We start from the raw sequence: 16,620 nt of genomic DNA on the forward strand, positions 1-16,620 counted from the left end.
TTTTTTGTGAGTACTCGTTATCTATATTACTAATTCAATTCTTGAATAAGTTAATGCGCATACTCCGATAGTCTATGGTCAACTTTGTTCCATATAAGCACCGAAAAAAAAGATACAAAAATTTGCACATTCAAATTGAAAATTGAAATCAGTAACAGATAATGACAGCACAAAACCAAACTTACACACTGAACAATTACAACAGTAAATCCGCTTTGCTACCGAACACTAAACAATAGCATTGAAATACTAATCGTGATTGGCTAATGAATGGAATGCGCTCGCGGGCTTGCCAGCCACAATAAGTACCCGCAATTATACTTGCCAAATGGCCAGCAATGTTGCCAATTCCCACTTCAAATGGCCAATATTGAATGCTTTGTGGTCAGTGTATCAGCTTTTCGTGGTTATGATAGGTTTGGCCAAAGATTTTAATTGGTATTTGTAAGGAAATTAAGCCGTGGTTTCTAATTAATGTTGTTTGTTCGGTAGCAAGTTTCTGCGGAACTTTGTGGGTGAATGTTGCTTCGTGGGTCTGTGTATGTGTTTATGTAATCGTTTGTGTAATATATGTATATGAAGGCTATGGATTGTAAAAATATTTCAATGATTCAGCAATTTTTTTCGTCTATGATGTAAGAAGTATTGTTAAAACTGATTACTCCGTTATCTACAACAAATAATAATAAACTATTAGCTTTTATTTTATACTCTACCGAAACCCTATTATGTACCCATGTCTTGAAATGAATTACAAAATGAATACTTTCGTAGTCTAACACGGCTTACTAAAACAATGAAGTTTTCTAAACAAACTCCTCTATCGCGAATCAAATCTCTCTAAAGAGTCATTAGCTAAAACCACTTAATATTCATACATCCATCGTGTAGTGGGATTAAAATGAAAAGTGCGTAAAACTCGGAACATATGCGCTGATATAACATCGTGGGGTGTAGACCCACCCCACCGTGAACAAATAAGATTTTAGCTAAACGACTACACTTGTTCCGCTCCTGTTTTATAAACAAATTGCGCTGATTTGATCATGAAGGTTTTATTTAAACTTTAAGTTTGTAGTTTAAAACTAATAAAGCTTGGCTGTTTAGTTAATACGTTTGCTTTTTTATAGATGTTCGATATTTAAATATTCAAGACTGATATTTTTTTTCTTGTGTCGTGGTTCTATTAGTTTCAAATTTAAATTTCGTAAAGAACAATTTGTTTAGAATAAATTTGTGGTAAGTACAGTCGACATCAAAAATCGAATTAAACTAAAAACGGACAACATTAAGCGAGTCGGTTAATACATTTACTCGTTTAACACAATAAAGCGAAACAATAACCTTTATTGTACAGCTATCAAGCTCCGAAACATCACAGGCTGAAGTTGTGCGACAAGTGAAAACAAATTAAATTCCGCTAAGACGCTAATGTCGGTTATCAAAGAAAGCCTAAACATCTGATTATGAGTGGCGCTCTCGTTTGATGTGCAGCGGACCGAGAGCGCCCTAAGAATGCCTTGTGGAAAGCTACTACTCACTGTCTTAAACTTACAATTTCGGATTTTATGTAAATTCATATACTTAGATATAATTGTTCTGTAAAACGTCAGTTTGTGTTTCTGAGTTAGTTGTTGTTTATGACAGAAGCATAAAAACTTTGTTCATTAAAGGAGAATCAGCACTTTACCCAAGTGCTTTAATAATAATCAGTTTTAGCAAGTATAAATCAAAATTATACTTGCTCATAAAACCGAGAAGCATTCGTCCCAAAATATTAAACTTATTGAAAAATTATGCCTTAAAATTTACATTTTCATTTCGTCTCATGTAAAGATTGAAAAACTAAAAGATGTATGAACATTTTTATTTTTTTCATGTCCAGAGATTAAAATTTAAATCAAGTAAGCCTTAAGATGAAGTTAAATTGTTTATATCTAAAAAAAGGATTTCTATTTTGACTACTTGCCAAAAGTTCTTCTCTTATCATATTACAACGAGATAATTACAGTTTTAATCTACTCAAACCTACTTAATATTCATATAAGCTTACATATTGGTTTATTTGTAGCCCTCGCACAATGGGAATGGTTTAATTCAACGAAATGCCCCAATATGTCTGAACAAGTTGTAACGGGATCTTATCTAATATCAGTTGATGGTATCGCTATTTAATATTGCTACAGATCAAGGGAACTGGGGTACGGGCAGCAGAGGAAAATTTAATTTATTTCGCTGGTCTATGGTTTAGTTTTATTTTTAAGCGGTTTGTTTCATGATTGCACAACATTTTTACTACATATTAAAGGATTAATAAATTGTTTAGAGTTTTGTGCATGTATTTTAAAAACTGTATTTTATTAACTGTACACGTACGTTAGTGTTTTTAGGCTATTGTGAGTTATTTTCTTATGTGTTACTGGGTTTTGGTAAAATACATTTTATTTTCCAAACTCACGGTCACAATTGACTAAATCCAATATCAATTAAAATTCAAATTCATTAAAGATAAATATTTCTAGTATTCGTGCCCATAATCTAGTTCATTTGCCTTCCAAACCACACCTTCTTAGTCTGATTATAGTCTCTTTCAGTTTATATATATTTAGTCAGCACTCTTTAGGCCTTTTTTCTATATAATGCTAAGTTATTCTCAATTCGGATAATTACTAAGGTTTATTTAGAGATCGTTCACATATCATGCTGTCCGTACCACGAGATCAGTAGGGGATAGTGGATCGGCATCATTTGGTCGGACCGCACCGCAGCGGTGGGACTTTGTGCTAATGTACGCAATCTGTTACTTACACATACATAACAATAAATACATGTGATTTTGATAAATACCACTCTCTGTTTGATGCGAGTTTTATATGCGAAGACATGTAGTTGATGTTTTTTGGATCTGCTATTGAATTGCTTGATATTTTGAATTTGTATTGTTTAATTTTTTTTCCTACAATTTAAACTATTAAATTTCCATTTTATAATTTACATTTACTTAGCTAAAACCGTAGTAGCTACTACATAATATCCTGTTTAATTCTTTTGCAAACTTTGTAGCAGAAATGTACTCATTCGATACTTATCAAATATCCAGTATCGAATCTGTCAAACGCAAATGAATACATAAATATTCTAAAATATTCTAAATCATCACTAAATACAGTATAGAAAACGTAATAAAACACTTGATAACACTTTCGCAATAATAATAAGTGGAGGATAATATAAAAATTGCATATTCCGGCTTAGCGTGCACGTGGCGTGCGAGGCGAGGCGAGGCGAGGCGATGCTTATCTCGCTTCGCTTGTCACCCCAATCGAGCGGGCCGCTCTCGCGCTCCCGCGATCGTCCGAGCCGACTATGTTTTTATTTAGCTGACTGTACTTCTGCTTCTAGGCATTTCTTTTCATTTGACCTAAATCTTTTTTCAAGCTTTAGAATCTAGTATTTTTTTATTATTTCGTAGTAGTATTTTCTTGCTAGTTTATAATTTACTTGAAAAATTTATGTTTGGCAATATCTGGGAGTAGGTATAGAACATTATATTTATGTTTTGCAGGAAATATAATTTTGGTACGTTAAATTATTTTATATTTTTACCCTATAAATACTCTTTAAGTTACTACCGTTACCTTGCAAAAAAGCCAAGGTTTAAATCAAGAAAAAAATTAACATTCCATTACGAATTTTCAGAGTGATACTTTTCACAACGCATACTTAAGCACTACGTTGCGACTTTCGAGTCTATACAATACTTTTAACAACGTGTATATTAAAAAATAACACATCTTTCTTATCTGAAAAACTGTAATTCAAGAAAAAAAATTGTTTTATAGAACGTTTAAACTGCAAAACAAATTTCTCACAACAAATCCCGGGACCAATAAGTGCTATACTCGTAAAGGTGTGGTCGAAATATTTAATAAGCGTTTAATACACGCGTGTCCCGGCAGGGGGCGCTGTATTGACTACCTCTCGTAATTAACTCGTTCACTGCCAAGGTACTGTGAGGGAATATACCGTGTGGGTACTTCAGTTACCTATATGAATGAGATACATAGTTGTAATTTGAAAATAACAATATTATAAAATATGTGTTGTTCAAAGCTGCTGTATAAAGTTAATGTAAGTCTTGCACTAATGCATTGAGTTGAGAAATAGTAATAATAGTTTTCAGATGAGTTTTGTAAATAAAGAGAAGAGAAATGAAAATTACCACAATAAACTACACAATTTTAACTGAACTATAAGTAAGATGAATAACTAAATGGCCAAAAATAAAAGATTTATATTTTGTTTGAAAATGCAGCTTCTCGTGTATTAAACAACTTCCTCAGATCAATCAAACTTTATAGGTCAGCACTGATCACAAGGAATAAATTTTCTAATTTTGCTATAATACATTAATAAATCCTAAGAGAAACATTGTTACTTTACAATAAAGAGACCTTTCCAAAACCATAGCTAAATCTAAAGTACCTCAATAAATTGCATTCAGACAATATTTTTTATCATTCTTTGTAATTGGCAACATACATTTGTTTAAAAAAAAAGTACAACCAACAAGAACAATTAAAAATAAACAAAAAAAAGCAACACTATACCCCCGAGGTATTCCTGCATTTGACAACATTATTAGTGACATAGACAACCGCTATCTATATTTATTTGCTCTTCCGACTACACACTAACATCTATGTAAGCCTTAAATCCTTTGAATTGTGGTATTAATTTCCCTCCAACACTTCTCACTTTTAAGTAACTTTTATGAAACACCCAACACGGGAAAACAAACCTTATAACTATTGTCAAAAAAACTATTTTGTCTTATTCTATAAGATCGTATAACTACAAAGAAGAGGGGAAGTTAAAGTGAGCTTTATGACTTTGGGTTAAGGTTGGTTTTTCTTTGTGTGTTGTTTAGTAGGGTGGATAGTACTATCAACGGCCTCATGCACATCACGTGCGAGGCACGCGTCATCTTCGATAATCTTCTTTGCCGGACTCCTTTGTTACAATTTGTTGTGCCGATATATCCCGACCCTAGCAGATCTAAATCTCAGATATGATCCGTAATGATATTTTAAATCAGTGTTTTGAACGAACTATTTATTGGGCTCGTTATAGCGTGGAAATTATCGCTTTGATTTGTTTTGAACTTATTGCAGAATGCTGATATTATGCTGTTAGTTATACAGATAACTTAAAAGTAAAGTGTATTGTAGATTGCCTAAAGAACCATAATGGTGCATGTTTTTTTTCATTGATAAAGTTTTAGATTTGTTACATTTCTTAGATAAAACGTTGACTTATATTGTTTCAGACGTAAAGGAACATTCAGCAGAAGTACGATTTTTTTTGAAGTACCTATTTTCCTATCGTAAAATTTCAGCGTAAAATGGCCGATACTCCAAAATATATAGTTAAAATAAACCATTAATAACGCCAAGATAAATGACACTCATTACAAAGTTAGTAACATGTATGAAATATGATTCATTCAACCGATACTCGACATTAACGGCAAAAAATCACAATGCCCTTCACTGATGTTAAAGTGACAAGAAAATATCGCGATACAATGAAATAAAGTTGTCATCCCCAGTTAAAGGGACGGGGAGCGTGCTAAATGCATTAATTTGGCCTGAATTTAGTGGCCCGGAAGTGATTTGCTACGGGAACGCATGTTCCATAGCGATATGACCCTGTGACGACAATTGACCCTCTCACCACATCTCTTACCCAAAATAAATAAAAATAGACTTTAACACAATACTAATAGAACGCAATTTTAAACTGCTGCATTCAAAACTGCAGTTGTGTGAATAGTTAATAAGGTTTAGTTACATTTTTGCCGAGGGTCGTCACTGTAAAGACTTTGAAGCTATTGTTTAGTTAAGCTCTTATAATAAGAACATATTTTTTTCCATATCGATCGTGAGTTGTGAAGGTTATAAACCAGAATATTAATAAATCGAGGCTCGTTCGTTAGAGTTAATAAAACGCGACGCGTCTCGCCACCAATCGATACGTTGACGTTAATATATTCAACGTTTAAGGCTTGAAGCACCTCTTAAACAATCCACGTAAACACAATATAACCCGATATTCGATAAATACGAAGACATCAAACGCCCTCGAGCCGACGATATTATGTCTACCTGTGTGTAGAGCATGTATACGTTGTAGAGTATGTATAGTCAGTATACGTTCCCGGCGTACTCTCGTTCCCACTGCCATCCTTAACGGTACCCTCTGATAACTTAAAGACTTTATCCCCTGTACTGGAATTTTTACGGCAACAAAAGCCTTCATATTTTCTTTATTCATGTCGTGTCAAAATCGCCCGTCTTCCCCCTTTTAGACGGTAGAAAAAAGAGATATCCTGCCAACTCTTTCCCTCTCATTAAAAGTACGTATCTTCGTCTCAGAGAGTTCCCTCTGTTTCGGTTTTTATGTTTTTCTCGATATTCCTCGGCGAGAGTACTTAATGTGCTTTCATTTTTTCTTAAAAACCGTCACCGACAGGATGATTGTGCGAATATCTTAATTAATTTATGTTAAGTATTCGAGAGGGTGACATTCGGTGATAGAGGGTGTTGTAAGTCTGGGCTATACAGCTCGTTAAATGACACAGTAATTTTTGTGAGATTCACGTTGTTATTACTGTATCTTTTGCGCTACGTTAACTTTTATGGCGTTTTTATGTTTTTGTAGCTTTTTTACAACTATGAAAGAGTTAAGTAAATAGCTGGTTAGCATTCATGACTATACTTTGCTTTTAATAGTAACTGTAAAACTCGCTTCGCTTGGTTCTAGGTAAGATATCCGAGCTGAACATATTTCAACGCAAATATTGTTTAGAATGAAACTGAGTATGCCTACATACATGAATGATTTCTTTACGTAATATTTGCGTGATTAGTCCCAGTACTCCTAGTAATATTTCAAATAGAGTAGTGTATTATATCGACAATACGACGTAATTTGCAAGTTCATTGGTTTCTGTGGAAATCATTGGAGACAGATTTCATACAGACATTTCTTAGAAATAATAGCTTCGTTTACAATTGTAAAGTATAATAAAAAAACAGTGTTTACGTTACGTTCATATTTACTGTATTTTTAAGGAAGATAACTGGGTGATCGAATTTGAAGTTTAGGCTAATGTGAAATTTTTTTATAAGCACGAAAGAAAAGCTTCAGGATTTATATAAATATGTGAAAAACAAGGGTAACCCAAGAACAGCCTATATAAAGCAAGACGTATCGACGTCTAAAGGCTGTCCCAGAAGGGAGCGAACCCGTATTCAAAAAAGGGAAAAAATGAAGAAAAAAAGTTATAACGTCATATTGTTTTGCCGCCAAGTGGTGGGTAGAGGGGAGGGGAAGGAGAAAAGGGGAGTCCTGTATAGTGCCAGGGAAAGATAAGGCGGTATAGCATCCTGTAGGTAGTATAGCTAGGGGTGTGCTTACCCCATTGTGTTTTACGACGCGCCCTTATTTTTCATACTTTTCAAAGGCGTTTCGGTAAAGTGCATCAGTGATCTCGATATTTCGTGAGATATGGATATGGAATGTGGTATTGCCGAAATGTTTTTTTTATGTGTGGTATATAGATATTAGGTATAAAGTGGCGTATTCATATTACAGTAAAATACATGTTAACAAACTGAGTTCGAAGTTTGATTATCTGAAACTTTTTTGTACGATGCGGTTATTTTTCGATTACACGATGCAACATGCTCTTGACCATTCCTAGTTAAAGAAGTTGCAAAAAAAATGAAGATCTCAACAAGGTTTACTGGTGTGCCATATTTAACTTAAAATAGATGTCTTTAATTTAGATCAATTGACGTAAAAGTCATTTTTACTAATATGATAGCAGTGGTATAGCTTAGTTAAGTGTTACTTTCACTGTAAATGCGAAAGATTGTGACGATGTATGTTTCTTAGTTACTTTTAAAAGTAAGTAGGTACTATTATATCGATGTATATAAAATTTGACACACAGACGTAAAGCCAGAATTAACTCATAACATTTTACCCGATAAATCTTTCCACGACAAAAAAATCGCGGGCAAAAGCCAATAAAATCAAAAGCTACTTACACTAGGTATATTATCGGAGGTGCAGACTCCTTCGCTGAGCAGACGGTCCCTGATCTCCCAGGCGAAGATGGAGGGACACTCGCGCTTGTACTGCGCGATCTTGCTCACCACCTCCGCGGTCGCCACTCGAGGCTTCGAGCCGCCGATCGCACGAGGCCGGATTGAACCCGTCTCGTAGTACCTGGGAAAATAAAGTTGTTAGTAATCCATACTTGTATACTAATTTGTTCGTTTACTATAAATGCGTAGGTCTGTCTGTAATATATTTATGGCTACACCGCATCCGTATATCTTCACAAGAAGATTGTAAGAGACCCGAAATCAAACAAGGCATCCAAGCAAGGCTAAGTTAGAGTACTATTGAATTAGGTATAAGGTCGTGGCGAAAATCAAAGAAGGATTGTTACTAGAGTTGAAACGCTACTAAGTTTTTACCTTTTTATGTTACACGCGAAAGGAAATAGTGTAGGTAGGAATATTAGAATAAGAAAATATCTCTAAGTAAAAAAGTAGCAAAGAAAAATATTGGAATATTATTCATTCCATGACTTGCATAATTTAATTTGTGACAAACCTTGTATATTACGCTATGCCATCAAAGATGAGTAATTATTGAAAATAGCGATTGAAAAATACCTTAAATATTTTAGGTTTGTCCATTATTTTATTAGCTGTTAGCTTTTAATCTAGACCGAAACTTAGTTAAAACTGTCACAGCCAGTAGGGTGAGAGCCTACATACCAAATATTACTAAGTTATTAGTAAGTAGGGGTGGGCAACATCGCCGGGCTGTCGTATCAAGTTGCTCACTCGGACGGTGTCAGGTTTGATGCCAGGTATACGCACTTTTTGCTCCCTTTGCCTACCAGCTGTCGTCGAGGTTTTATATTGCGGTAGTAATTACTTTTTAATTTTGTAGTTTTTGGAAAATTATTTTGTTTATGAGGTGTCAATGGGTTGAGTTACAGCGGAAGCAGAAAAACTTAAAAAAAAATTGTTTTATAAATTGTTATGTATTTGACTAAGAATATAGAGTAACTTTTTTTAACAAGCGTTTCATGAAAGTTTGAGTATTTTTTTTCAGTGCTTTAATTCTAATCGAAAATAATACATATTAATACAATAATAGGTATTTACTGGGAAATCTGATTTGAGAATAATTAATTTACCTGTCACATACAAACTTATTTGAGCTCTAGAACATAGAACCGATAACATTTGCACCTAGCAACAAACAATAACAAAATACCTAATTAAAATTAAAAATATTGAAACACCGACACGGTGACCGCAGAGTCAGCAACCAAAAAACTACTTTGACATATAGATAAGGCAATATTCTCATGTTACAGCCCGTCACTGAACGCCTGTCAAACTATACACCACTTGTCACCTTGTCACTCTATGCACGACCAGTGTGGAATGATCTCTAGGATATGACGTACGTATCCTGGTTGCAGCTAGTATAATTTAATGTTATTTCTACGAGCGAATGGTACTAATACTACAAATGCCTAAGCTCAGACGTATGGATGTATGTTTGTTACTTACCCCCGGTTTCTGTGTTACATTTAGCGGCAGTTTATCTATTCAATAGCGTATAAAAAAACGCTTTTGAATATATAAACTGCCGCTAAATGTAACTCAGAAACCGGGGGTTAGTCGCGCCGACACAACTGAACTTAATTTGATAAAATTTGGTACTCAGATGAATTCGAACGCGGATTAACTCGTAGGATTTTGGGATTGGATTCATAGGGAATGGAGACGAGATTCTGTAATCCACTTTTGTCATGGGTTTCTAGGCATCTGTCTGAAGGCATCGCTTGAAAATCTTTTTGCTGCAGCACTGAATGACAAAGATTTCCATGATCAACAAGTCTATTTATATCCGAAGTGGCAACATACAGTTCTTTCGGAACCGGTCGGTTGTGGTCGCCACTAGCCGAGGCTATGATCTTGCGGTCGCGACTAGTTACCCGCGGTGTACCTTACCGCATACCTGGCATTCCGATAGTTTGGTCACCCACCCGTTTAGTCGCCCGCCGAGCCAGTCGCTCGCCCGCGCGGTCACTTCACCACTTTTGTAACAATGCGGTTACAGCCATAGTTTCGGTGTTAGTTTCGGTTTAACAATTGGACGTGTGGCGGAACGATTAATTGATTGTTGTATGGAATTTGATTCGCTTATGTCTGCGGTCGCGGGCTGCGTTTTTGGTGGATTCAAATGAATTAATGTGCATTTGGTTTGTCGAAAGTATTTAACACAAATATATATTAAACGAAACTAAATAGTGATCATTTGGCTGACATTGCCAACACGATGAAATATGAACCTACTTACGATGTCCAATTTATTAGTAATAATAACAGATTATGATAATAGTGATCTTATCTATTCAACTCTCTCTATTTTGTTAAAGACCAACCAATCAGGGACTCAGGGACCCTTGCAACTAAACGCGTTATCAACGCTTGTCATGTAAATGGGCTCTTATGACTGCACGGAATACCGACTATAATCTAGTTATATAATATTAAATATGATACAGACCTGCCGAGTATCTTGGAGACGCATCCGTTGGAGACCTGCAGTATGCGGCTGATGTCACAGGGGCGCGCGCCCGAGTGCGCCAGCTCCACGATCTTCTGCCGCGTGGAGTCCGGCAGCGGTCTGCCTCCTACAAACACCCCGCCGAGCTGGTTAACACCGCTGTGACCTGCCGCACCATAGTACTGCTTACTCCAATTAATCACGCGTATTCAATCACGTGATGGTGGCAGTTGATTCTGACCATGACTATGGCGTCCAGCCGGTAAACGGTGGTAACGGTCATTTCGGTTCTAATTTTTGGATTTGTAATTTGGAATATAGGCACATATTTTTGGACTACTTTGACTAAAGATGTATGTAATAGGTGGCTTATTATCTTAGTTAATGTATGGTACATATAAGCGCAGTCTACGCACCGTCTCATATGTAGATAACAATTTTAAAACGACACTACGTTCACTTTACATAGAGCTTTTTAACACAGAAAAGTTTATTAAAATCATCAAACAGATTATATAGGTGTCTTGTCATTTGTACTAATTTCTCTTTACTGTGCTAAAGGCACTGTATATTGTTATCATAACTATGTTTTCTGGTATGCTTTCGTTTCCATCACGCGTTATACACGCAAGAGACTCAAAAATGTTACTTGTCTAGTTAAACTAGAAGGTGCGAATATACGAGACTAGATTTAGACCTCTAAATCTAAACAGCAAATTTTGCAATTGATTTAGAGTTATCCGTCGCTTCTTAGTAATTATGATAACAAAGCAAAACGCACGATGAAGCTAAAAGCACACCAGAATCATTAGTCTACTCTAATTCAACGAAAAATTCAATCAATATTTCCAATGTTTTACTTAATTTTCTTCTCAATGAAGTAGAGTTGACTTACTAAGAACTAAACTTATAAAAACTATAGTAATAAAAGAATGGTGGTCACCATTACCTTTACCTTTGTGCGCCAGATCGTCCATCCGGTCGAGGAGGTTGGCGTCGGGAGGCCACGGGCTGATGGGCGCCAGCTGCTGCGCCGGCAGCATCGTGTATACCCCGTATTCTTCTATTGTGACGACCTGGGAAGTAGCACTGGGTTATGGACTAGTGTGTGACGGTTATAGACGTTATATATACTGCTCTTGAAGCTATTTGTAAGGCTGACCACGCAGCCATCACAACACTACGTAAATGCATGTGCTATGTAAAATCTAAATTATGTAAATTCATGAGGAACGCTTAGTATACTTCAATTCGAAGCTACTATACACAGAAGGAATATTCTAATAATAAAACCTAGTCCGCAATACCAAGGAAAATCCAAGGTATTCGTGAGATGTCACGGGGTATCTACATGAAAGAAACTGTAGATTTTAATCGCTAATAATTTTGTGTAGGTATTATAATTACGGCATTTCACAATTAAGGCTTTTTCAACGTTCTCACGTCATAACGAGTCATTACTTAAAAGATATTGGACACAGCCCGTACTTGATATTTTGAATAGTGTCACAGTCATAAATATGCTTTATAACGAAAATAAATTATTAGATAACAGGGCCCCAATGGTTTCTCTGTCATTAACAAAAAAAAATCATTAAAGGAATTTCATAATTTAGTCCAGTCGTTTTTAAGGTCAGAGTCTAGACCATGAAATCGGACATATCAACATGCGATATGCCTCAGAAGATAGAGTACTAAGATGATAATTAATTAAAGATTAAACCATGTTTCAGGCAGCAATACTTATAAATGTCGCCAAAGATACGTGCTGCACTGTGCGTGCAATGAATAAGAATTAATAGACGTCGGACGTATAATGACAGTTAGTAAAATATTACCTTTTAATATTATGGTGGCGATATTATTACGCCCGTTATAACCGAAGGTGAAGACTGAGGTGTATGACTTACATCCACGTGTTTTACAGCCATTAACGATGTTAGTCCCATGTTATAGTGAGAGGAGAGCCTATTGCCATATACCGGGCACGTTACCAAAGTTCAGACTGTTATCTATAATTTATAATATTAGTATAGATAATCTAATAATGATACGGATAAGTAAGAGACCAATTATTATTGCAATTCGTCCGACCTGTAATCAAACCTGAGAACTCACGATCAACAGTCAGATACACTACCGACTGTGCCATAGAGGCAGTCCTATGGTACTTTACATAATAATTTAGATATTTTAGGCTTAACAATCTTGTTACCTTAACGATACTAATCCTACCCTAATCTTACTTCCTTCTAATATTATAAAAGCGAAAGTTTGTTAGGAGGTATGTATGTATGTTTGTTACTCTTTCACACAAAAACTACTGAATCGATTTTAATGAAATGTTGATATACGGGTAGTTTGTAACCTAGATTAACGCATAGAATACGTTTAACCACGGGAAATTCTCACGCAGACTAAGTCGCGGGCAGAAGCTTGTATAATAAAATGATGCTGCTACCAAAAACATGTAGCTACCATGTACGGAAGAAATAATTGCCCATTTCAAAAGGTTTTATAATCTCTGAACGTATTTATCGATAATTAATTTCCATCGATGCATTTTACACGAATCTCATTAAGGTTACATAAAAACTTCATTTTCAACGCATTTTAATGGGAAAATATTGGAAATAAATACGTCGGCTATAATGTATTTTTGTTATATATTTAATTTACTGTTTATTTCTTATTTTGGCGTAGTTTTTGGGAAGAAAACCACACGAAGTATAGATCAAATAGTTGTTGATCATTTTGTGCCCGAATTATATGAACTGTATTTGGAAGCATTTGATGAAGGTAACTAGTTATTAAAGTATTTTCTTCCTAAGTATACTGATGACTCAGTCTCTAACAAATTTAGGTAAATGAATGTAAGTGTTACATTTTTTTTATTAAAGTAATTACCGAGTAATAATAACAAAAAAAATATCGTTTTATACCAAAGCAAGAGGAAGAATTTGCTTTCAAATCGCTCTCCTGTATAATCACTATAATGTCAGTTGACTTATTATACTAAGGATGTATCGATTTATTACTACAATTTCTACTATTTTGGGAGATAATATGTGCTTTTATTATTATAACACAAGCAAAAGTACATAGACGTTTTATCAACAAAACTGCTTTCACAATTTAGACGAAATTTTATTTACTTATGGTTTTAAAAAAGACTTGTGGCTCGGCTGAAGGGCTGATTGTATACATAACTGATATATAAAGACACAGCCAACATAGCTGAATGTCGTATAAAAAAATTATGAATATTTTTAACCATTATACGTTACCATTGTGAATTTAGTAGCTGACATTAAAGTATGTAGAGACTATACTATATTAAGACGACGGATTATAACAAGACTCTAAATATATTTTCAAACAATTTTGCTTCAAACGAATACGTAGTTACTTTATAGATGGTATACGAGAGGGGCTAAGAACTGAAAAAATATCAATGTATTTGCTTGATCAAAATTAAGTAAATTACCAGAAGAATTGTATGGCCTATTTATTGCATTACTGATTACTAATAAATCTGAGGAATATACGTATTATTATATATTTAAGCAATTGTGGTTTTACGTTTAGCTAAGACATCTTCAACAATATTAGAATAAGGAAGATACTTTAAAATAAGTATCCCTAAATATACTTGGCCAGCGTGGTGGACTCAAGGCCTAGCCCCTTCCTCATTACGGGAGGAGACCTTTGCCCAGTAGTGGGACATTAATGAGTTAAATTTATTTATCCTTAAATATATTGATTGTACATTTCAGATAAAAGTACAGTAACCCGAAGGCTTTACAAAAACAACAAGCTTTACATGTTGCACGTAAAAAAATTGCAAGACGTTAATGGAATGAAAAAGCACAATTTAAAAGTGACTGAAGACATTCTGTTAAACGAACCAAAGATTTACATCAACAACCCGGTCGAATCACGAATACCTTACGCTTACCTAACAGAAAAACAATTTAAAGACGAACTGACAAAGCAGGCACAAAAGAAACGAAATGCTCTACAAAATAAACAATTAAAAAAACATATAAACAAAATAAAAAAGTTTAAAAATAAAAAAGTTCGTAAGACTACCAAAAAAAATACACCTATCACTCAAAATAAAATTCCTGTGACAACAAATAATACAGATACAAAAATATCTAAAAAAATCGAAGAAAAAATAACAACAAATGTTGCTTTTGTTAAAGAATTCGATAAATCGGTTGATTATTTCAATCATGGTGATGACAATGATAATGAAACAGCCATTTTGGAGAAGAGTAGTGATGTGACAGAGTTGGTTTATATCACGCTGCCGGATAGTACCGTGCGCACTGATATAACTACCCATGATGACAGGGCTACTGTGAAAGAAACTGTAGCATCTACAACAACGCCTGCAATTGTTACTACTACTGAAACACGTAGAACGTTGCCTGGAGTAAGTTTATAGTTTTAGTTAACCCACGCAGCTCCCCTCACGAATTTTCTTTGCTTTTTCCTCTTAAAAAACCTTGCCTGTGACTTAAAAACAATTTTGCAAAAACAATAAGTCGAATCGGTTGGGCCGTTCTTGAGTTTTAAGCTAAGTAAACACGTTTGGTGTTACATTTTTATATGTAAGAAGATTAGCTTTCCACCCATAGCTTTGCCTGCGCGGAATTTCAGCTTCGGGGTGAAATTTCCAAAAATACTCTCTTTATGCTCCTCGACACTTCCTAAGGAATCTTCATATTTCAACTATCTACGCTCAGTAATAATTAAAATTTTGGTTCTTAGATAATTTATTTATAGTAGGTTTAGATAACGTGGATGGTGGTGGTCTTACGCCATATTTAGATAAAATGAGATAGAAATTAAAACTTTCTATCTCATAGAACTGAAATAATTTTAACGCAACTACCCTACTACAGACTCCAAGTTACTGAAAGGTTTTTTAGTTTTTAATATTCATTGTAATAGTGAAATACACACATGATTTTTTTTTAAATTAATGATCATAATAGAAACTTATTTTATACGTCGGAGTTGGTATTGTGTGCGAATAAAGTTAAACTCTACATTTTCCTGTTTCAGTAGGACAAAGTATTTTAATTTATTTCTTTCAGTAGGGTATTTCTTACAAGAGTGTTATAAGAATTAAATGGAAAATAATGGATTCGTAATTTTGTTTTTTTTTTCAGAGACCTCTCGTCTTTATGCCCGGGGAGCTAAACAAACGCAATCCGATGGAAATGTAACTAAATTAACCAATAAGGTTTATATTTATGTTTTTATTCATAATCAATGACAGTATTATGACGGAAAAACTGGTTAGTATATGAAAGTGCATTTACATTAAATAAAAAAAAATGTTATTGAATAAAAGGATGTGTGATCACAGTTAATTAATTATTTAACTTACCTTAACTTACTGCCTACAAAAAATCCAAGTTATTGCAAAAGCAATAACTGAAACAATCTTCAACTGGCCGCTCCTAACATCACTATTTACTATTCCAATAAGTTCACAATACGATTCTGGCTGTATAAAAGTGATACCTTTGCACGCTCGCGTGTCTATCAACACACAATAATATTTCCCGCCAAACGAAACGTCAAACTGTCAAACGCGCGGACATTGCGCCTCTACTTGTGAAAGGCGCCAATTCACTGATTACAAAATCTCACGTGGACCTCCACTGCTGCTCTATACCTTTATAACTATGAAGGGCCATTGAAACGACTCTATCGCTATAAGCCCGTGCACAAAAGAGACAGCAATACAGGAGAGTGTCAACACCCATTGTAAGCCGCTTACTGCTATTAGGATTGCTCATTTGTGGGAGAGAGACGTATAGATTTATATTGTGTACGTTTAATTCGCGCTCCGCCCATTCCTCATTTAACCCCCCCAGTGGAGGGGTGAACTTGGGCAGTTTTAAATTATCTATTATAATAAAATTATTT

General features: G+C 34.8%; 1 protein-coding gene and 1 long non-coding RNA gene across 5 annotated transcripts in view; one reads left to right on the forward strand and one right to left on the reverse strand.

The window, feature by feature from the left end:
• The window catches only part of LOC142980677 (paired box protein Pax-6-like), a 50,655-nt gene extending 34,302 nt beyond the window's left edge, over positions 1-16,353 (reverse strand). For 2 of the 4 annotated variants that reach the window (XM_076126193.1, XM_076126191.1), the window contains exons 1-4: positions 16,076-16,353; positions 11,621-11,747; positions 10,672-10,837; positions 8,118-8,298 (exon numbers count right to left, since the gene is read on the reverse strand). In XM_076126193.1, coding sequence (XP_075982308.1) covers positions 8,118-8,298; positions 10,672-10,837; positions 11,621-11,714 — 441 coding nt within the window. In that variant the 5' untranslated portion in view covers positions 11,715-11,747; positions 16,076-16,353. The remainder of the gene's footprint in view (positions 1-8,117; positions 8,299-10,671; positions 10,838-11,620; positions 11,748-16,075) is intronic. The other 2 variants (XM_076126194.1, XM_076126192.1) reach the window with 2 other exon arrangements.
• On the forward strand, positions 13,245-16,053 carry LOC142980678 (uncharacterized). Its single transcript, XR_012959891.1, has 3 exons — positions 13,245-13,470; positions 14,448-15,112; positions 15,855-16,053. It is a non-coding gene; the product is annotated as an uncharacterized LOC142980678 (long non-coding RNA).
• Positions 16,354-16,620: the final 267 nt, after the last annotated feature.

The sequence above is a fragment of the Anticarsia gemmatalis genome, chromosome 18, assembly GCF_050436995.1.
Source record: "Anticarsia gemmatalis isolate Benzon Research Colony breed Stoneville strain chromosome 18, ilAntGemm2 primary, whole genome shotgun sequence".
NCBI lineage: Eukaryota > Metazoa > Arthropoda > Insecta > Lepidoptera > Erebidae > Anticarsia > Anticarsia gemmatalis.